The 22,886-nt window shown below is 43.4% G+C and overlaps 1 protein-coding gene across 3 annotated transcripts in view; it reads left to right on the top strand.

The window, feature by feature from the left end:
• The first annotated feature begins 371 nt into the window (after positions 1 to 371).
• LOC307074758 (uncharacterized protein) overlaps positions 372 to 22,886 on the top strand; it is a 37,912-nt gene continuing 15,397 nt past the window's right edge. For all 3 annotated transcript variants that reach the window (XM_079735064.1, XM_079735063.1, XM_079735062.1), the window contains exons 1-7: positions 372 to 465; positions 8,887 to 9,119; positions 11,552 to 12,221; positions 12,341 to 12,447; positions 12,599 to 12,664; positions 16,670 to 16,822; positions 17,424 to 17,557. In XM_079735064.1, coding sequence (XP_079591190.1) covers positions 8,893 to 9,119; positions 11,552 to 12,221; positions 12,341 to 12,447; positions 12,599 to 12,664; positions 16,670 to 16,822; positions 17,424 to 17,557 — 1,357 coding nt within the window. In that variant the 5' untranslated portion in view covers positions 372 to 465; positions 8,887 to 8,892. The remainder of the gene's footprint in view (positions 466 to 8,886; positions 9,120 to 11,551; positions 12,222 to 12,340; positions 12,448 to 12,598; positions 12,665 to 16,669; positions 16,823 to 17,423; positions 17,558 to 22,886) is intronic.

Here is a 22,886-nt window from a genome sequence, read left to right as displayed (position 1 = left end):
CCACGCGGACTTAGAAAATATAAACATAAATGCGATGCAAACGCACATAAATGTTGTTCTTGCTAGAATGTAATAAGTGGAATTAATATTATTCGGGTTTAAACTGCGAGATAGGCACACGTGACACGTATACATAAATTATTGAAAAAATATTTTGCTAATCAATACATTACACCCTTATTGTTACCTTTCAAAATGAAACATAAATAATCTGCATTTAATACTGCTAAATATCCAGCAATGACATTGTGGCTTTCTGTTTTGCAAACTCGGTTGAATTTTCTCCGATTGGCGATAGAAGGACTACATCTCCCAGAAACCCCGGCGGGTCCACGGTCCTCCTGACAGCCTTGTGTCACACAAAAATGGCGGTCTAACGTGTCCATGGAGTCTGTACTTCATTCCCCCACATTGACCAATACATCAAGATAATTCCCCCTAAATACACTGCTCCATTTGAAAAAGGTATGTCTCAATAAGTGCAGCAATAGTAAGTGTTCATAAATGCCACATGTTTGACGCAGGAAACATAGTTCCTAGTGTGTTATAGTGAGGATGCTGTGGTTTGTTGTTCATGTCTGCTGCCTGGTAAACAGTGGCGTTATCGATTCGGGGGTCGTATTGTTTAGCAATACAAGTCAGACGAAGCTTTATAATTGTGCTGCTAGTCTTTGAAGGAGGTACTGTTTATCGTGGCTACTTGTGATTGTCAGTACACTGATCCGGATCACTTTACACCAGCTTTGGCCCCATATGTCCACCATTGTTGTGAGTGGGTTTCTGTTAAGAAGTAACGTTACGTTAGCCTTCACACTGTTAATATACTGTCTTTCTCATGTGTCCTTGGATCCATAGCACGATTTTTTTTGGTTTGCTTCTTGTTCCCAGTAGTCAGCTATAATCCTTGTGTTACGCCCTCTACACCCCTATTGGCCTTCCAGTGGCAGTGCAATGGTCTTTGGGTGGTGCACAATCAAGTTAATTGTGCACACCTGCGAAGGCTATCAGAGCGCTGCTCCGATGTGTGACGAGTGGGCGACTGGTTCACATCCCTGGATCTCAAGGATGCTTACTTCCACGTCCCTGTTTGGCAGGCGAACAGGAAGTTTCTCCGCTTTGCGTATTATGGGGGTTGCGTACGAGTAACAGTGCCTGCCATTCGGCTACTCCCTGGCCCCCTGCACCTTCTTAAAGTGTGTGGAGACGGCGTTGGGTACGCTCAGGGAAAGAGGGTTCTCCTTGTTCAGCAACTCGGAGGAAGCTGCGAGAAGGGACAGTATGATGGTGATTAACCATCTCTCTTTACTGGGTTTTGCCATCAACTGGGAAAGATGGTCTACTTGGGCCTTTGCCTGGAATCAGCCACCATGACAGCGTCCTGTTGGCACTCTCCTGCTTTCGCATTTGCAGAAATGCCTAAGAGCCCTGCATATCGTGGGCGCCCAGAACTTCGGGGCGGACCTCATCTCTCGCGGCGGTCCCTGCCGAGACGAGTGGAGGTTACATCCCGACATTGTCAGAATGATCTGGCGGAGGTTGATCCTGCAGGGCAAAGGTTTGCCTGAATTGGTTATCAACACTATCTAGAGTGCTCGTGCACCTTCTACTTCTTGCCTCTATGCTGCGTAGTGGTATGCTTTCTGTGGTGTGACAGGAAGTTCAGAACCACACTGTCCCATCTCTATGCGAGGTGGGAAGCATGCTTGCGTTTCGGCTGCCCATGCAGGCTGTGATGGTAGACCGGTCTTCAGCCATCCACTGGTCAAGAGATTCTTGCCTGGGGCTAAACGTGTGAGGCCTGTTTCGCACGTGCTTACACCACGCTGGGATCTTCCCACCGTGTTGTGTGAATTGTCCAGGAACCCTCTTGAGCCTCTGTCTCAGGCCCCCTTGGATTTCCCCTCCTTTAAGACGGCGCTCTTATTGTCTTTGGTTTCTGCCAAGCAGGCTGGTTGACCGCTCTGTCTGTCAGTCCGAGCTGCTTGTTGCTTAACAAGAACAGCTCCTTTGGGAGGAACACTCAGACCTCATCCTGCGTTCCTCCCAAAGAACATTTACTTATTTTCGGTTGAGGGATATTGTGCTTAAGGTTTTTCTCCCCCCGCCTCATTCTAGTGAGGCGGAGGCAGAGTTGCATCTTCTGTGCTGGTGCAGGCCCTGGCTATGTACGTGAAATGCTTGGCCGCGTTCCGCTCCACACAACACTTGTTTGTGTGTTATAGCGACGCTGGCAGGGGCCACGCTCTCTCTAAACAGCGGTTTTCTCGCTGGATATGTGAGGTTGTTAGCTTAGCCTACTCTCGGCAGGGCTTAGCGCCACCTTTGGGCGTATAAGCTCACTCGACATGGGGAACGGCCGCTTCAACGGCTCTACTCAGAGGTGTTTCGGTGGAAGACATCTGCGCGGTGGTGTCTTGGTCTTTCCCCGGTCCCTTTGTCCGTTCTTACATGTAAGACATGTCCAGGGGCTCACTCGGCCACCACACGTGTTGGAGTCCGGGGCCCCTTCTACAGCTTTAGAATATAGGCATGTTCTTTTAAGCCTCTTTTTGCTTGAGAGTTACGGTTCATACCGGCATTGTTAATATTTTTTCGCCGGTTGGCGAGTTGCCTAGACTGCCAGTATATCTCTCCCGCCGTTTTTCAAATGAGAAACGGACTAGAGAGGTTCCTATTGGCTCGCCAGTTGACGAGATAGATTCGTCTGCCAGTCTTTCCCTCCCGCCGTTTTTCAAATTAGAAACGGACGAGAGAAGTTCCTTATTGGAGAGTTGGACTCCATAGCTCCGCCCCCTGTGGTAGTGGACCTAATGGAAACCGTATTACTCGATACTCGTTTTTTATCTTTTACAGATTCACTTTTTTCTCTTTATCTTCGCCTTGCTTGATCTAAGAGTAATTCGTTTTTTATTAAGCTGTTGTGTTTTGCACATCTTCGGCTTTTTTGAGTCTGATGTGCCCTGTGATTATCACCCCTTGCCCACTGCATCCGTCTGTTGACGGATCCATTGACTTTGCATGGGGCGATCCCGAAATGCATCGTGGGTCTGTCCGTTCCGTCGGCTCAGTCTCTTGCGTTCAGAAGTTGAGAAATTTAAACTTTTCAGGCTGCAACGGATCCGTCAACCAATCAGATCGTGGCTCCGTCTGCAAATACCACTCCCCCATCCGTCAGACACGCCTTCCGTCGTCAGTTGACAGACGGATGCAGTGGGCAAGCTGTCTTAGGTTTTTTTTGACTGGGGTCCAGCAGGAGTACATTGATTGGGCTCCACTTGCAGCTTCGCCTTAGCCCATAAGGCGAAGTCTAGACGTGTAGCCTACATGAAATAGAACAATAGTTATTATATTCGTCCAGGCCACTTAAGGAAACCTTACATGTATTATTAATAAAAGATTGAAAACACTTGCACACCATCAAAACAGAGTAGATAAAGATAAATACAAAGCAATAAAAACAACAATATAGAATATAATAGAATATGCCAGTTTGAAGATGTGGGTCTGTACGGCTGAAAGCTCAGGACCCCATGGATTACAGCCGTGCAGGAGGTATGGTGAGGAGCATGGAGGAGGAAGAGCGGAGAGTACCGGTAGGGCTGTAGTTCTGGAGGATGTCAGAGATGTAAGAGGGGGGGGGACACTTTGAACACTGAGTGGAGCAAAGGAAATGTTTAGTTAATCACCTGGGGAGGTTCAGGTGTGTTTTGCTTTTATGTTTGTCACTTTTGTGAAAGAGCTGGAGTAACGGAATAAGATGCAGCTGGGCAGGGCGCTAAGAGGCGGTGCATGAGGCATGATGGTGGCACGGCAGACAAGTAGAGGAGCATGATGGACTGGGATCTGATGACGTTACAAAAAAGATGATCTAACTTAAGATAAAATATACTCTGAAGTTTCCAGTTTCTGCAAACAAGAGAATAGGTTTAATTAAGGCTTTGTATCATTAATAAGAGACTGTGACAAACAATAACAATCCAAAAAATATAAAAGGCAGCCATTTGGACACCATTCTTTGATAGCTGATAACCAAGGTACACACTGTAGTACTATAATCTAGAGGACATACAGGCAATTCAAAAAACAAAATAGATTGAACTTTACTGATCTGGGAACTTCATAAATATGTAAGATTGCTTCATATAACATATAACACCAACAACATAGTAAACGTATGTAGGCCTAGAAAAATACAGTTCAATGTTATTGCTTAAGAAACAGATGCCTTCCAACTAACTATTTACGAAAAATGCAATCAATAATTAATATAAAAGTAAATGGTTACATATCGACCAGCAACGAAGTTGGAGTAGCCTACCCAAATAATAAATTGTAATACACCAACATTGTTAACTGTCATACATAGCTAAACAAGCAAAGGAAAATGAAATACCAATGCAACTAAAATGTTAATATTAGACAATTAACAATATTATGAAAATTACGTAGGTCTCCCATAATCATTCAGATAATCAATACGTCCATGCCTGTTACAGCTATTTCAATGATATGTGTGTTTTGTATATCCGTGTTCAACGCCATTCATGTTAAGTAAAAGGAAAAACCTCAAACACAAGAAGTTAATGGAGCCACTTCTTTAATAGGTCCATGGCACTGAGCCGTTTGTTTCACTACGACTCCTTTCAGCTGCCCACCCCTCCTTCTCCAGCAAAAAATAATTACATAAAACGGCTAATAAAACGTTTGAGGAGGCGTTTTGAAAAGAGAAAACTTCCTGAAGTATGCACTGTTCCTGGGGGCCTGGCTGTACCCTCCAAATACTGAAAGAATAGCATGGAGGATGAGCGGCGGTGTGCGCCACCTTATATACAGGGTGCCGTGCGGAATGTGGGCGGTGCCCATGTTGATTGGTGCATAGCTGAAATTTTCATTGCACGCGAGCCCGCGCACGGGACAAGCCCATAAGGTGAAACCTAGACAGCTACGCCTACAATCATAGAACTATAGTTAGAGTTATAATATAACTATCGCTTTTGTACGTGCGGCTTTTGGTGAGCCCTATGTGTGTATGAGCATGAAGCTCATTATAGTTAATTGCTTCTGATTGACTGGTCAGTGCAGGTTCATTAACAGAAAGCATGTGGTGTTTGTATCATATTTGTCTGTGTGAACATGGCCACTTTGTCTGAAGATCAGCATTTTTGATGCCTTAAATGAGCGTGAGGTGTACGTTGAAATGTGACCTTTAATGAGATGGTGGTCAGCCCCCTTTTGTAGATCACGTGTAGGGCTGCTCGATTATGGGAAAAATCATAATCACGATTATTTGGTCGATATTGAAATCACGATTATTCAAACGATTATTTTTGAGTTTGAAAACATGTATTTATTCAGCATGTCTCTCCCAAAGAAACCTTGTAACTGAGAACTTTGAAATTTCGCCTTAAAAATTACACAATGATCAAAAGAAAATCTTCCAATCTAAAATAATATACAGATATGTATCCAGCTGTTCTGCCCTTTCTATAAACCATAAAAAAAAAAAAAATGTGATCGTTTGACGCTAAAATTGAAATCGAGATCAAAATTCGATTAATCGCCCAGCCCTAGTTGCTAGCCAGGTGAAGGCAGCAACTTTTGTTTGTGTGGTAGTGAGCCACACTAGTGATCAGTGGAATGGCTTTCCATTCTGATTGGTCACGGGTGTGTGCGTCGGCTTAGCTCAGGAGGTAGAGCAGTTGTCTGAGTGTTGATGTGTCCCTGAGCAAGACACTTAACCCTAACTGCTCCTGACGAGCTGGCTGTTGCCTTGCATGGTTGACTCTGCCGTCGGTGTGTCAATGCCTGTATTAACCGATGTAAGTCGCTTTGGATAAAAGCGTCTGCTAAATGTCCTAATTGTAATTGTACACTGTACTTGTAGATTGCAGTAACTCTTAAGTGACCATTTTTGTCATGGTGACAACAGTTGACTTTTGGTTGGGATTATGGGATTATTATTATCGGACTGCAACTTCTAGGTGGCAGACCGAAGGCTGGTGAAGACTGCTTCCTAGAGGAACCATTTTAAGGGGGGGGAAGTGTTACGCCCCTCTACACCCCCACTGGCCTGGCAGTGGCAGTGCAATGGTCTTTGGGTGGTGCACGGGCACAATCATGTTAATTGTGCACACCTGCGAAGGTTTGCTTAAAAGCCATGCCTTCAGCCTCAGGAGGGGGCTTGCTTTCTCGTGACAACATGTGCTACGGTCAAGACTTTTAAATTATACAATTATTTATGAAAGTAAAACACTTTATTTTGGGATTTAAACTCTGTGGTCTGTCTCCATACTTTGTTGCGGCTTCCGAGACAATCGTAACACTTGCTCTTGGCTAGGGATCGACCGATCGACCGTTTTTTTAGGGTCGATACTAGGGCTGGGCGATGCATCGATATTTAAAATATATCGATATTTTTTCAAACGCGATATGGAACGAGACCATATCGTCAACATCAATATAATTTAATTTGCGTTGAAATTACAGCACATTTGTTCCAAAAAGCAGCAGTTTCGAACCGCGCCTGCTGCCTGCTATTTCGTAACTTTGCTTATGTCTCTCCACTTTTTGAAATCGCGAAACATGGAGTCCGCCGGCACAAGCAGCTCCGAGGAGCTTGTTTGTAAGCGAAAGACCAACGGCTCCATAGTATGGAAATGGTAGGTAGGTATAGTAATAACGGTAACTCCACAGTAACTAACTTCAAGTTTTCTCACTCTGCTAGACCCAAACACTCTACATAAACAAGTAACCTAGCAACGCCCCCTCACGCAGTCGTTACGATTCATAATATTTCGGAGGCGCACACAGCTTTTGGCCGTGATATTATATATTATAATGTTCTCAAATACGAGGCGGAGGCAGTGTCTAGTCCAAGGTTTATTCAACCATCAAACCTTATTCAATTCCGAACGGTAGGAATAGTAATGGTCCATCGGCTTACAGAGCGCGCTGCCCCCCCCCCCCAACAAATATCGATATTTATCTTATATCGAGCCCTAGTCAATACCAATTTTTCAGCCTTAGCCGATGCCCGATACGCCGATACCGATTTTCTTGAGCCGATATTTGGAGCCGATACTACCCTGGAAATCAGGAGTTCTTGCGAGAGCACAATTTGAATTTACTCAGCGAGTTACTCTGGGAACAAGCAATATACTCGTGTATATTCTGGGCCTCGTTGATTCTGGTCCCAGAACATTAATCACTCACATCGATGTATCAATAAAGGCGGACCAAAAGCGTTGCTGTTTTACCGACCGGATACGGCAAGAGTCTTATCTATTGGATAGCTCCACTGGTCTGGAGACGTCACCCCTTGTATTCTTCTGATATTTTCAAATGCATGCTTGGTGCCACCCCTCGAGTTGGGCCATTTTCATTACTCGTTGCCAGACCCTACAGCTTTATAGATGTGGGTCTGGATTTCCAGGCTAAGCCTCCCTCAATTTACATCAAAAAAATGACACAATGATGATAACGTTGTATGTTACAATGTTACAATGTCTCAATTTTAAAAAATGAACATTTATTGAACTTTCTGTAAGTCATGACAAAAACGTCCGATACCGAAAAAAGATTGGCCGATACGATACACGTAAAAAACTCAAATATTGGCCGATCACTACTAGAGATGGGCGATATGGCCTGAAGTCCATATTGCGATATACATTGCAGCCTCTTGCGATAACGATATACATCACGATATAAAATCATAAAATAACCGTTTCAGAACAAGTTACATAGACCCTAAGGAAAGCCAAACTGCTAAATGTATTTCAAAAAAAGAGAAATATAGTATGTAATTTCGAGAACATTCATTGTGAAACACTAATCATACAACGTAATGTTGCAGATAAATAAAATTAGTATTGGGTTTCTTTCCTTTAGTGCAAACCATTCTAAAAGGCACTACACTTAGTTTAAGTCCTTGGTTCTTAACCCATTTGTGCCGGCTGCTGCGCGGCGCAACATTGTATCTACTAGATACAATGTTGTGCCGCGCAGCAGCCGGCACAAATGGGTTAAATGCCACCCAAGATGCAGAGAACAGGAAAAACGGGTGTCTTTCTAGATAAGGAAAAGACACTGTACTGACAATTAGGGATGGGCATGATTAATTGATGATCGATCATTGATTGTTAAGATTTTTGTCGATTACGTGATATTTTTAACCATCAAAAGGAGGTTGACCCAGCCGGAGAGGTGGTCTCGGAGACGTTTCTCAACATGGAGCAAAGAGGAGACGGAGCGTCTTTTGGATATTCGGGTCCGATATCCAAAAGACATTCCGTCTCCTCTTTGCTCCATGTTGAGCCACCACCCGACGGTCTGACAAAAGCAAGTAAAAAGTATGCTGGAAAACATAACTTAAAAATGCCGATGCATTTAACACATTCCGAGTCAGGATGAGGGAGAAGGAGTTGGACCAGTCCGCAGATCAATGTATATCACGCTGGATATCCATGATTGTTTACTTTCACCGGTGCTCCCCCCCCCCCTTTTTCTTTAACGCTTTACAACGCCCCAGACCTTTTTGTCCAATGATTTAACGTTCTTTGCACACATACAGGTTTGTTGACGAATCCTGGCACTGTTGCGAAAATTGCAATGTGAAAAGGAAATGCACCAAACCAAAAATTAAACATCGTATTTTGGGTCATCAACATGCATTATCGCGATAGAGCGATAGAATTAAAATCTCTATCGTAGGCCATTTTTTATCGTTTATATCATATATTGTTTATATCGCGCATTACTAATCACTACTCTTGGCTACAGGTTTTGTTTTAACAGGGAACTCAAAAGGTCAGACTAAATGGATACATAGACAGTGTTCCAGTCTGTCAGGAAATGTAACACCGCATACTGCCTTTCTCTCTTCAGGAGAGAATGATTCGTAGGTCAAGGATCAGCGTTCGGCCCAACGTGGGGAGACCGGGTAGAGCTGGGGCCACCACAACGGCCCAGGAGGCCCCTACACCCCAGGATGACCCCCCAGCCGATCCTACGCCAGCAGAGTCCACTGCCCAAACGGAGGACAATAACAACATGACAGCGGTTGAAGTAGAGGACAATAACAATTCTACCACTGCAGGTTTGACGACCGCAATTCAACGGTGAGTAGCAATTGTTCTTTTTGTTTTTTTTTAAGCTGGGGTAGAAGCACTTTACGTCGGCATGTTTAGTTAATCTTTGAAATTCGCTTTACACATCAGCTACAATTCAAAAATAAAATGCTCTGACCAAAAAAAGGTCAACATCTGGTATATGTGGCAGTTGCTGGCCTGTAAAAAGCCAATCGTTTCATTCTGAAATTATTGGATGGACTACCTGTCTATCAACCTACCCGCCTAGATGCAGTCACTCTGTCTGTACGCTCATTGGGCATGGACGCCTGAAGGTAGGGCTGAACGATTTTGGGAAATAATCGAATTGCGATTATTTTGACAGTATTGCGATCACGATTTAGTATCCACTTTTTTTGTTTAAGTTCCTTATGTTCTGTATTATTCACTAAACAAGCAATAACTCATTGTATAGTATGACCAACACAACTTCTGAAGCAGTCAACATATAAACTGCTCTTTCCTTTAGGCCAGGCCTATGTGTTGAGATGAATTGATGCATGAATTGATATAACATCTTTTTAAACTATTACTATACTATACTATAATACAAATCTTTCTGATCTCCAGTCAGTAAGTTAAAAATTACGAAAAAAAAAAGTTTCTTAATCGCAGCCCTCGCGATTTGCAAATCACATTCTATACATCGCAATGTCTGTTTTATTTCGATAAATCCTTCAGCCCTACCTGAAGGATTTGCTCTTGTTGGATACTTCCAAATTGCCTACCCAAACTTTAAAGGTCCCATCACATGCTATTTTATGGATGCTTTAATATAGGTATTAGTGGGCCACTAACACAGTATTCAAAGACGTTCCCGAAATTCAGCCGTGGTGCAGAGTTGCAGCCACTCCGAGCCAGTCGCACATTGAGCTTCCCCCAAATGCGCTGTTTTGGTGTCTGTAGCTATAATGCAAATGAGGAGAAGCGAGGCGGGTCAAGGAGGAGGGTGGGGGTGTGGCCCTGAGCAGCTTGAAGCCACGGTACCAAGCGCTCTGTTTACAGTGGTGTATGACGAGGCGCACACAGCCTTTAGCCGTATTCTGTTAATATTCTAGAACACACGGGAGTCCTGGAGCTCTATATCTAAATAATATCATATTATACATGGATATTTATATCGTATAATATATATTATCATATTATAACTCTCGTCTGACGTGTTACCAACAGCGTGTACAACACTGTGTGTAAGCGTGTGTACGACGCACGCGTTACAGTCCTGGTAACAAGAGATCTAAATAATATCATATAATACATAAATATCTATATCATATAATACATATTATCACGGCCAAGCTGTGTGCGCCTCCAGACGATATTATGAATCACAAACAACTTCGTCGGGTTCTCAGACGTCTCTGGTTCTTCCACTTCCACATCAATCTGAAGTAGACAACCGCGCGCTGCCAACTGCCCGCTGCCGGGCGGTGCTTCTTTGCGGCGGGGGTGCTTCGCGGCGGTGGTGCCTCGCGGCAACCAGCGGCAGGCAGCATGTCGCAGTTCATACTTCAGGGAGTGAAAGCCAAAGTTCCTATCCCCCAATTCCTTCTCAACCATGGCTGAGATAACCCCAACTACAGTCTTGTTGTGGAAATACAAGAGACGTCAAAGAACCGACGTGTTATGCGCCATAACATCAACAGCAAACACTTTGTGTAATCACAAACAAACAAACAAACAAACAAACAAACAAACACGGCGCTCGCACGGTCGTGTCTCATTGGTGGGCCAAATTCTCTGGGTGGGCCAGGGAGAGAAAGGGGAGGAGTTAAGATCCTTTATGATGACATATGGGACCACATTCCAAATCAGCGCGCTTGAGCCTCCCGTTTTTTCAAAGGCGAGCAGAAAACCTAGTGTTCGTTTTACACCGAATGCAAGTTTTAGCCACTGGGGGACCATAGGCAGGCTAGGGGAACTCATATTTATGTTAGAAAACCTCATAAAGTGAGATTTTCATGCCATGGGACCTTTAAGGCATGATTAGAGAGTTGTAAAGACAGAGAGAGAGATTTTGGAAAACGTCTCTCCTGACTTACGTTATTTTGAAAAGTGCCATTGAAAAGTGTTTCTTCTCAAGCACCTTTGATTGACAGGCAAGATGTATTCCTCCAACAAATCAGGAAAGTGTTGCCCTTATTGGTCAGAAATTAGCCAGGAGTGGTCTAAAATTGAAAAGGGGCAGTCAACTCAAAACAGACAGCACATTTCACTCACTAATGGCTTAAGGATGGCTATGCCTTTTATAGTAATATACTCTCAAATAATAGCTCCTAAATCTTATCTATCATGGTAGTTATTTTTTATTTTTCCTACATTTTTATGAAAAGTCTCAAATATTGTGACCATCAATTCCTCACACACCAATCAAAATAAGTTATGAAATACTGAAGTTTCTTCTTTATTTTTCCACTTGGCAGGGAAGCTGCTGATGACCACGGTGAGGCATCCACCACCCCCACCACCACCACCTCCATCACTACCCCCGCCACCACCACTATTTCCTCTTCCGTTAACCTTCAAAGAAGGAAGCGTGTCTCCGTCAAGCCCAAAGTCTCCGCTGCCCCGAACCGGGCGACTGCACGGGCGTCGGCAAACCAGAACATCCAAACTCAAGCGTCCAAACCCCCCGCAGAGGAGGGGCTTGCTGGACCTCCGGGGTCAGACCTCGAAGAACCCACCACAACCCCAACGGCAGCAGCAGCAGCAGCCCACCATGGGGATCCAATCCCCAAGGCCCACATCGAAGGCTCCGGTCCAGGGAACGATCCCACCACTCAGGAAACCCCAGTGGAGCCGACGCCATCCGAGAAGCCCCAAAATCCGGAGTCTCTTCCGGCGGGTGAGGCCAAAGAAGTCCCTCCAAAACCACCGGATAAGGCGCCGTTCTCCATCCCGGACAAGGAGGCGAGGGAGAACTCGGAGAGGGCCCGGATCCTGTTGGCCAAGGCCTCCAAGGTGGGGAAGACGTTGCCCAAGAACATGCGACTGAGCCAGCTGCTGCACGACCAGAAGGACCTGCAGAGGATTGCCAAAGCCCAGAGGCTACGGGAACTGCTCCGGCAGGAGATGGGCAAGGAGAAGGAGAAGGTGGGTCATTTGAGAAGACACAGCAAGTGCTTTATGAGAGACAAAGTGATTTATGAACTGTGTTTCATAAATCATTTTTGGCACTCCCTTTTGTCTTTTTCCTCCTCACCATCCCTTAGCAAGGAAACAGGAAGTCGAGATACCGCCTAAAGGAGTATGCCCTGGATCCCTCCAAGATGACCATGAGGGACCTGGTCCACTACCTCCCCGCGTCAAACCCCATGACGTGAGTCCCCACCTCCCCCCGGAGCCTTTCTGAACCAGCGGGGCTGCTCTACCGCTGGTCATTATGTACGTTGATGTGATGTTTGGATTGATCTATGGGTTGGAATTGCAGTTCTACGAACCAAGAGTGTTATTTTGTTGATTCCCTCCAGAGCCTATTTGGAGGAGTCCGTTCCAGAGGATGAGACAGTGGTCCCAGCGTCGCCAACAAGAGAAGTGTAAGACTTAAGCCTGGTTTAGTGTTATCTAGTAATACTTCTAGACAGTAGTTAGTGCTGCCGAGACCATGCTACTTATTTATTTTTTTGCTCGATAAGAAAGGGCTGACTGCCGAAAATAACTTTTTCTAGATGGTATTTTACAATCCCCTCTTGTGGATGCTCTCATGGAAGTTTATATTTTGATAAAGGTCCCATGGCATGCTACTTTATGGATGCTTTTATTTATATATATATATATATATATACACACACACAGTGGGGAGAACAAGTATTTGATACTCTGCCGATTTTGCAGGTTTTCCCACTTACAAAGCATGTAGAGGTCTGTAATTTGCATCATAGGTACACTTCAACTGTGAGAGACAATCAGAAAATCCAGAAAATCACATTGTATGATTTTTAAGTAATTAATTGCATTTTATTGCATGACATTAGTACTTGATCACCTACAAACCAGTAAGAATTCCGGCTCTCACAGACCTGTTAGTTATTCTTTAAAAAGCTCTCCTGTTCTCCACTCATTACCTGTATTAACTGCACCTTTTTGAACTTGTTACCTGTATAAAAGACACCTGTCCACTCACTCAATCAAACAGACTCCAACCTCTCTACAATGGCCAAGACCAGAGAGCTGTGTAAGGACATCAGGGATAAAATTGTAGACCTGCAAAAGGCTGGGATGGGCTACAGGACAATAGGCAAGCAGCTTGGTGAGAAGGCAACAACTGTTGGCGCAATTATTAGAAAATGGAAGAAGTTCAAGATGACGGTCAATCTCCCTCGGTCTGGGGCTCCATGCAAGATCTCACCTTGTGGGGCGTCAATGATCATGAGGAAGGTGAGGGATCAGCCCAGAACTACACGGCAGGACCTGGTCAATGACCTGAAGAGAGCTAGGACCACAGTCTCAAAGAAAACCATTAGTAACACACTACGCCATCATGGATTAAAATCTATTTCTATTTCTAGCTACTGGGGGACCATAGGCAGGCTAGGGGAACTCATATTGATGTTAGAAAACCTCATAAAGTGAAATTTTCATGCCATGGGACCTTTAACAAATTCCTTGAGCAGAGGGGGAGCCATACCATGAAAGATTTTATGTACAAGTAAGATTTCTGCGAACTTAAACATGTTTTCCCAGTCAACACATCATATTTCATCAAGATTTTACAATGGTGATATGAATTTGATTTTTTTATCTACCGTTTTCAAGGCCTTTTTAAAATGTGTTTCAACTGAGCGTAATGTAATCCGCCTGCCTGTGTTCAGCTGGTAAGAGTAATTAATATGTGAGAAAATCATAGCATGAAAGTACAGCTTTGAGGCCTCTGTAGTTAAATAATTCCTGATGTGTCTGAAATTTGATAAGTTGAATTTAATTTTGATTAGGACTATTTTAACTTGTGTTTTAAAAGTGAGTTTTGAATCTATTATTATTCCCAGATACTTGAACTCTTGGACCACTGAGAGTCTTCTCCCTTCTACTGTCACATCTGGATCTTGATCGCTATTTGCAGATTTTGAAAATAACATACATACAGTTTTATCAACATTTAGGTGCAGACATGAGTTTGCTAACCTATTTGAAATATTGACCATTGCAGCTGATAGTTTTTCTAGGGCTTGCTTCTTGATTTTAGCATGTAGACATAAGGCTGAGTCATCAGCGTACATCTGACAGGTGACAGTAGATAGACAGACTTCAGGTAGGTCATTAATAAATATATCATAATTAAAACCTATTTAAAGCTTTCTTTAAATCAACAAAAATACCACCCCCCCCACCCTATCTTATTTAGCCCTTATATTTTCCAGAAGAAAACAATTAGCCGTTTCTGTAGAATGATGTTTTCTAAACCCAAATTGCATAGGATGCAATGGGAAGGAACCTTTATTTAAATGCACTGTGATCTGTTTAGAAATCTATTTTACTGCAATTTTTGATGTGCCTGGAAGAATGCTTATGGTCTGTAGTTGCTAATGACAGTGTGATCACCTGATTTGAATACTGGTGTAATTATCGGAGTCTTCTGGGAACTGGGAAACACTCCTTCATTAATGGACCAATTTACAATATTTGAGATGGAAGGTATGAGTGCCTACATATGAGTTTTAATAAATACTGTGCCCATCCAATATACATCCTTTGCCCTTAAGCCATTAAGAGAGGATATAATCATCATATTCACTTTGGAGTTGTTCACATCTAAAACTCAGAATGGGAGCATCTGGTTCTAGAGGGGTGACAAAGTAATTTGATCCAAATTACTTTTGTCGAGTTAAATGCTGCTGCCACTTGAGTTGAATAATTTGTTACGATTCCCTCTATATTTAGTTCTATTGGTTTACTGATGGCGTTTGATTTCCCTTTTAATTATTTTGAATTCTGCCAGATTTCTTTGGTATTTCCCCTAGCTTTAAAGCATTAATGAAAAATGTTGCCTTTGCCTGCATGAGTTATTTTAAAACCTTATTTCTTAGTGTGGTATAAACACGCCTTTCATTGACCAGTTTACTTTTGAGAGCAATCTTAAGGGCATGATCCCTCTGTTTCATTAGTAACCGTATAGTCTCATTTATCCAAGGTAGATGGTTTCTTTTGCCTGGTTTTATGTGTATAGTTGTTTCAAGTTTTACCATGAAAGAATTACAATTATCAGCAATACTTTTACGTGCAAGCTGTTTATTCCAGTTGAATTCTGGGTAGTTTGATCAAGTTGAACTATTTTTAGAGCGCTTTCTTACGATCAGAATCATATTGTGGTCAGATAGCCGGTCAGATATTACAATTTGTGACCAAATTGTAATATTTCCTTATTCTTCCTGGTCTATTTGTGAAAGCCAAGTCATTGAGTGTCTCTGATCAACTAGCTATCCTTGTTGGCCCTAAAATTATCTGTTGGAATTCAATTGTGACACGTTTCAGCTCTTTCCTTTTTGTTTTATCACTCCAGTTTATGTTCAATTCTCCTAATAAAATGATCAAATTTTTATTATCACATTCCTTCAAAAGGGCATTCAGGTTATCATAGAAAACAGTTTTTGTGGACGGTGGTCTATACATTCTAATCACAGTGAATGACATTTGGGCTGAGAGATTTAATTTGAGAACAATGCATTCCAAGTCATTAACAGAGGATATGTGAATTTGCGCACAATTTATACTGTCCTTGATATAAGACAATATTCCGCCACCCCGACCATTAGCCCTGTCTCTCTAAACATATTGTTGGCGTGAACATTTAATACATCAGCAGGAGAGTCTTTTCATTCTCTGATAAGCAAAATAATTCCAAATTTGATTAATATAAAAGATGCTGCAGTTGATCATTTTTAGCACTTCGGATATTTAAATTCTAATTATTAATTCCTAATAATCCCTTGGGTTTTGCCTGAGAGTCCCACAGCATGTGTGCCTATTTAACAGTCGGAAAAAGTTTGATGCCGTAGAGTTTCACAATCGCAGGATTTATCTTGCGTCTTGTCTTGTTCACTGATGCAGAGTTTGTTTGTTTTCGCACATGATCTTCCATTCACAATGCTCGGTAGGATCACTGCTTTTTTTGTAATTAAGTCAGCTGAAAACTCATCCTGTCTGATTTAGGGAAGGGGCCATATGATGTTCAGGCTTTGACAAAATGTTGAACAATGCATTCCCATTTACAACAATCAGATTAAGGGCGGTGGAGCCAGAGTGTTACTTGGTAACCCAAAGCCTCCAACAGCAGGTTGGAGGCAATAGCATGGTTTAACCCATAGAGGGCAAACTGAGTCCATACTTGCATCATGTTCACTTCCTACAGGGTTAGGAGTAATAGTTATGAGTAATTGGTAATAGTAATGTTTTTTACATATTCATAACTCAAATCAATATTTTTTTATCACATGGTCATAACTCAGATAAGGCCCTATTTCACCTAATCAATACATATGCTCTGTTTAGTGCTTTTAGTATCATTGCTTTCTACACATTTGTATATTTCAATTTTCCCTCCACAGATCCAAAGAGAAGGTCAAGGACCCCGAGGCTTCAAGCCATAGAGCTGAGGATAATGAGGATGATGAGGTGGAGGATGACGAGGAAGAGGGGGGGGTGATGGTCCCCAGGGTGAAGGTGGCCGAGGACGGATCTCTGATCATCGACGAAGAGAGGTGAGGGACGCTCCCACTTCCTTTCAAATATACATTTCCTTTTCCTGTCCGATTCCTTGTCCGTATCCTATAGAAAAGTATCAACCCGGTTTAGTCCCAATGACCACAGTCACGTTATCCGGTAGAAATGCAGACCGAGGGGTTTTCTCATCATGAGAGGGAATGGTCACTTGATGGGGTGATACTATTACTGTCTAATAATCTGACACTGCCGAGACTGCTTAAATACATTTGTACATAACTTAAATGTATTTAAGCAGAAATCGACCACAAATAATCACAATTCATAAGCATATATTGTGTAAACCTCTATAAAGTATACATCGGATGGTGTAGTAGTAGTAGTAGTAAACATTTGTCATTATATTCATAAGGAAATATAACGCAATGCAATCTGTCGATATACCCCTGTACAATTTGAAAGGTATGTCTTAAGAAACAGATCCATAGACAACTTAGACAATATTTTGTTCAAAGATGAGATCTTGGTGATTACGTGCCAAGCGGCCCCAGGCCAGCTGGTTTCTGGAGCCGAAGGGTTGCAAAGCTGCAGGCTGGTCCGAGGCTTCCCTTCCTTCAATGCTTCTTCTGTTCCTCCCAGTTTGACGATCGAGGTGAAGAGGGCCAAGGGCCCCAACCCCGCCAGTGACGGGGATGCCGTCTTTGAGTGCGGCTCCACCACCACCTACTCCAGCTTCCGGAAGAAGTCCCACTCCAAAGCCTGGTCTAGCGAAGGTCTGATCCACGTGAACGACCTGTTAATCGAGATAATCCAATAACCACAACGACAGTTGATCAAGTTGAAACGTTTACTGAAAGTTAGCATATTACATGTACAACCATGGCTGCCGCCATTATTCCCCGATAGAACAGCCAGCCAACCAAACTGCGCACGCGCAGTAGATAACATGCAACTTAACAATCTCCCCTTTTTCTTTAAAGAAAAACATTTTTTCAAAACCAAGAACATTTTTCATAACGAAGGACTTTTTTTTTTAAAAACTAAGAACACTGTCCAAGAAATAGAACATCAACATAGGTTATATTTTAAACCTACAACAGCTAAACAGGTATGATTAAATGACAGTTTTAATGACCAAACTAACTGTAGTCTATTGTCAAGATCATTTAGTCCTTAAGATGCAGTACACCTTCGCTGAGGGCCCTCAGCAGACTTAGTGCAGAAGTCCCTGTCTTCGTCAAGCAGTTAGCAAGCTGTTCCTTGGTAGGTAACCACATGATCTGCTGAACAGCTCCAGAGTGCATGAGCTCCTTAATACTGCTGATTTCGAGGCGGAGTCTCTTTTCTGTGACACACTTTGTAGACTTGACAGCATCAAGAAGAGAATGGTTATCCGTTACACACACAATGGGCAAATTGCTGTGTGTGCAACCCCCAGTGGTAAGCTCCGAGTAGATAGTAGCTAGAAAAACTCCACTGTCGATCCCATCTGCAAGTGCCAATGTCTCTCCTGCTAACGTACTCCGTACAACTCTCCTGATGCGTTTTGACTGCCAGCATATTGGTGAAAACTTCCCATCTTCTCCCATAAGCATGATAAAATGTCCACCCTGTGTTCCTCCATCTGCAAGGTTCCCCATTGAGGAATCACTGAACACGACTAGTTTGAGGGAACAGTTTTCTCCCAAGTACTGAAACCTCAAGATCACCTCTTCTGATTTTAGTTTTCTGATGAGTTTGTTTGCACAGTGCAGGGTTTGGACAGTAGCATGCTTTGTGTTAGATGCCAAAATGGATATGTCACACATTACATCCGGTCTGCTCTGTCTTGCTACCCACAATATCTGGCCAATCTTTGATTTAAGCATGTCAAGCTCGATTTCTGTTAAAGGAGCCTCACGCTGTGTTGCTCAGGTGGGGTCCACATGAATAGGTTGAAGACTTTTTATGTATGTACTTTGTTGTACCTGTATCTCATCCTTCAGGGAATGAACCTGCATTCCAATGTAGCTGAAGCTGTGGTGTTCTTCACGTCCAACTTGAAAAGCATCTTTCAATTGGGGGATGACAGCTGTGGAGAACGCATGTGAACCACCCCAGATAAAGTCATCCACATGAGCTGCAAGGATCCCCATTACAGCACAGGAATCATCCAGCCAGTAGAATACTGCTGGATCAACTTTTGACACAGTAGCTCCCAACTGCTGCATAGTGTCTTTCACTCTATTGTACCAGTACAAAGAAGCATCTGTAAGGCCATAAACACACTTTTTCAACTTCCATACAGTTCCTTTGCACTGTGCTTCTTGGGGTGGGCGAATGTAGACATTTCGGGTTAACTCTTTACCTTGTAAAAAGGCTGCTTTAATGTCCATGGAGTTCAGCTGCCATTTATTTTGACATATGACAGCCATGATCATCTTTAGAGATTCTGAAGCACATGTAGGCGAGTCTTTGGGAAGGTCTTGTGTGTTTCTTTCTTCAAAGCCTCTCGCAACTAGTCTGGCTTTAGGTACAATGCTATCAGGTGTTTCCTTGAGTGTGCACACCCACCTTGTTGAGATGCATTTCTGACCCTCATCTTTTACCTCTTCAAATACATCATTCTTTTTCCAGTTGCTGAGTTCAATGTGTTTGGCAGGTATGAAGGCATCATCATCCACTATCAGTATGTCATCCTGATTGTAGTCAGTACATACCTTGGCATGCTCAGGCAGAATAACTTGAAGATCTTTAATTTGTCCTAAGTCAACTGACCTTGTTGTGCCATCAGTTTCCTCGGGCTCACTGTACTGCACATTATAACAGTTTTTGTGTTTTCCAGTGGCCTTTCCTGCCCGGCTGAGAATTTTTCCAGTGTGGGTTTGGCCACTTTCATTGTCTGTGTATTGAACCAACTGTCCAGCTTTCAGCCTCAGGCCTTCACAAGTCGCGGTTGAGTTTATCTGCGACGTGACAGGTTGATCAAGATCACCTCCTCCAGGCTGTACTGATGCATGAGAGGGTTCAGTGTTATCCTCAGCATCAAGGTGTTCATCATTTCTCGGTTCCACTTCCTGTAATTCATCGTCACTGTCATAGTTATGATCATTGAGTCCAACTGCTGGTGTCATTGTAAGTTTTTCATTGACAATTATTCGATCTCCCTTTGTATTTTCTTCCAGCTCTGGGTGATCCACTTTTCTCAGCCTAGACTGGTGCACTCGAATGTAGGTTCCCCCATGTCTGACAAAAATCACCACACCATCTTGGCCGATGACTACGCCTGGACCTTTCCACTCGTTACAGTCTACTCTCTTATAGTATACTTTGTCCCCCGTTTCATATCTGTCATCATTGGGCCGGAGTTGTTTGCGAAGGGCTCTTCGGATCCTCTCAGAGCATTCGGCTTCCGTAAACGCTCTTCTTGATGCATGTAATGTTGTGATGTGTTGGGCTACCCAAGTATTCAAACTTGTTTCCAGAGCTGGTGGCTTATCGGTAAGGGTTGAAGGCAGATTTGGGTTCTGCCCAAACACTAGTTGGTAGGGGCTGTAACCATGTACATTGTGCATCGAGTTTTTTGCCATCAAGGCCCAATCCAGGGCCGTCTTCCAATCACATTGGTTGTCTTTCTTCACCTTCAGCAAAATGTCAGTCAGTGTTTGATTATGCCTTTCCAGCAGGCCGTTGCTCCATGGGCTGTATGCTGCAGTGGTTTTCACTTCAATGTTAAATTTTTCAGCCATGTCCCTAATTTCTTCGTTGTTGAATTCACCTCCATTATCACTGAGTAACCTGCGCGGAGGACCATGGATACTTATCCAGCAGTGAATAAAGTGCTTCACTATCTCCCTGGGTTTTATCGTGGTGATAATACTCCCCGCACTGAAGCGTGTGAAGTGATCAATAGCATGGAGATACCACACTCCCGGTTCAAGCTCATGCAAGTCCACAGCAATAGTTTCATTGTATGTTGAGGCCATGGGCAAACCCACCACTGGTTTGCGTTTTGGTTTGCTGTACCTGATGCATGTTTCACAGTTTTTTACAATGTCTTTGAGTATGGTGTTGCTTTCCTCATCATTATTACCTGCACAGGCCAGTAGTTTTTGTAGTCTTTCAACTGAAGCATGTCCAAATTGTCGATGCAGTTTCAACAGGACTGTCTTTTTCCCCTTTGTTGTCATGTTTTCTGTCACAGCGAGAACTTCATCCTCATCGTTTTGGGTCTCACTTTCTTCTGCGTCACTATCATCTCTCAAGTTCACACAATAATGTCCTGAAGATGTCTGTTCAAGCTCAACAGGTTGTTCAAACATTGTCGCTTTGTCATGCGCAATGTCCAAAACTGCACTTGCTCTTTTCAACGAAGTCTTGCTTAAAAGCATGGGTATATCTGCAGGGACAACTTCTGTTTCGATTTTGCATTTTGTCTGTCCTATCTTGACTGGAATAATCACTTTCCGCGTGGAGTGGACCACTTTCCCATCACCAAACCTGAAAGGTCTTGCACTCTGTTTGTCACTAACTTTTTGCAACTCACTCTGTGGCAGTTCACTGATGTAATCATCAAGCCATTTTTCCCCACACACAGTTCTAGTACAGGCTGTGTCAATCACAGCTGATCCCAAAGCCTCCACCATGAAGATTTCTGTGTCAGACAAAACGTTGGAAAACAAAGTAATGTTGCATTCTTCAACATCATTTTTTATCCCCTCATCCTTTGTCAGTTTTACATATTCCTTTTTGTTTGGACAATCCTTTGCCCAGTGGTAAGTACTCTGGCATACTGCACATCTTGTTCTCCTCCCATGTTTGTCGAGTGGGTTTGTGCCCTGAAACACCGTTTGTAACGGTTGCAAGTTTGACCTACCCTCTCGTCTGCCTGTGTATCGCGTGTAGTAGGCAGCATCTTCGCTCATTCGCAGCGCACTGCTGCCATCTTGTGGTGTAACGTTATCGCCAAAAATTATTTTCAAGGCTGATTTTACGTCAACAAAAGAGACGCTCGGGCAAGCTGTTAGCGCCAGCTGCTTATCTTTCACATTAAGTCCCGCGGTATCTAGTAGCTTGAAGGCTAACACGGCATCCGGAAGCTCCATTTTAAATTTACAGAGCTTGTTGTAGCGATGTTCAAATTCGATGATGTAATCCACCATTGAAGTAGCGCTTCCTCTAGCGATCCGATCGAACTCGGTGTAAGCCTCGTACTGCCGGTCCTTTTCTTCTTTCAAAGACAATGAGTCCAATTTAGTCATAAGTGTAGTCATTAGAGGTGGATTCAATGATTCGTTTACGTGAACCAGTTCGCGTCAGTCAGTTCGCCAAGATGAGTCGTTCGCGAATCGTTCGTTCGTTCGTTCGTTCAGCCCAGTTTCCGGTTCAGTCCAGTTTCCGTTTCCGGTAGCGGTGAATCGCATCATGCAATGCACCCATTGCATGGTTCTCAGCTGAGTCAGTCAGACTCAGTGCTACCGGAAACTCGACTGAACTGGTTCAGTCGAGTTTCCGGTGAATCGAATGGCGAATCGAATCACTTTATCCTGAAAGTTGAGTCAATATCGTTAATTTTATACATTAAAAAAATACCCGAGATAAAGGAACAATGTGAAACCCTAACCCTAAAATGTAAACACCAGGCTACTTGACAAGAAAATGTAACGGACCACCTGAGGCTTTACTTCACCTCAGAGATAATGCGTTAGTTAATAATGATATGCCTTGCGGCATATCATGCGGCATCACCTGCGCATAGTGCTGCTGCGTAGGCCTACATGGACGTTCCAAGTATGTTTACTTCATGTATCGTTGGAGCTAACTAAGTAAAGCCTAGTTATAACTATAACCTGCTCCTGGTGCAGTGCAAGCAACAGTGTGTGCCGTGAGTCGCCTCGGTCCCTCGTCTTCCTGAACGAACTGTCTGCGAGTCGTGGGTCTGGGAGGAGTCAATTCTGAGTCACGAACGACGCGAACGAGACGACCGACGTGAACGAGACGACCGACGCGAACGACGCGAACGAGAGAGAAGAACCAGTTCGGATCGTTCGTTCTAACGATTCGTTCGTTCGAACGAATCAGTTCGCGACCGAACCACCTCTAGTAGTCATTCCCGTGTCGGAA

This window comes from Pollachius pollachius (assembly GCF_949987615.1).
Source record: "Pollachius pollachius genome assembly, chromosome: 4".
NCBI lineage: Eukaryota > Metazoa > Chordata > Actinopteri > Gadiformes > Gadidae > Pollachius > Pollachius pollachius.
Note: the sequence above shows the minus strand (reverse complement) of the source record. Positions and strands in the feature narration are given on the sequence as shown.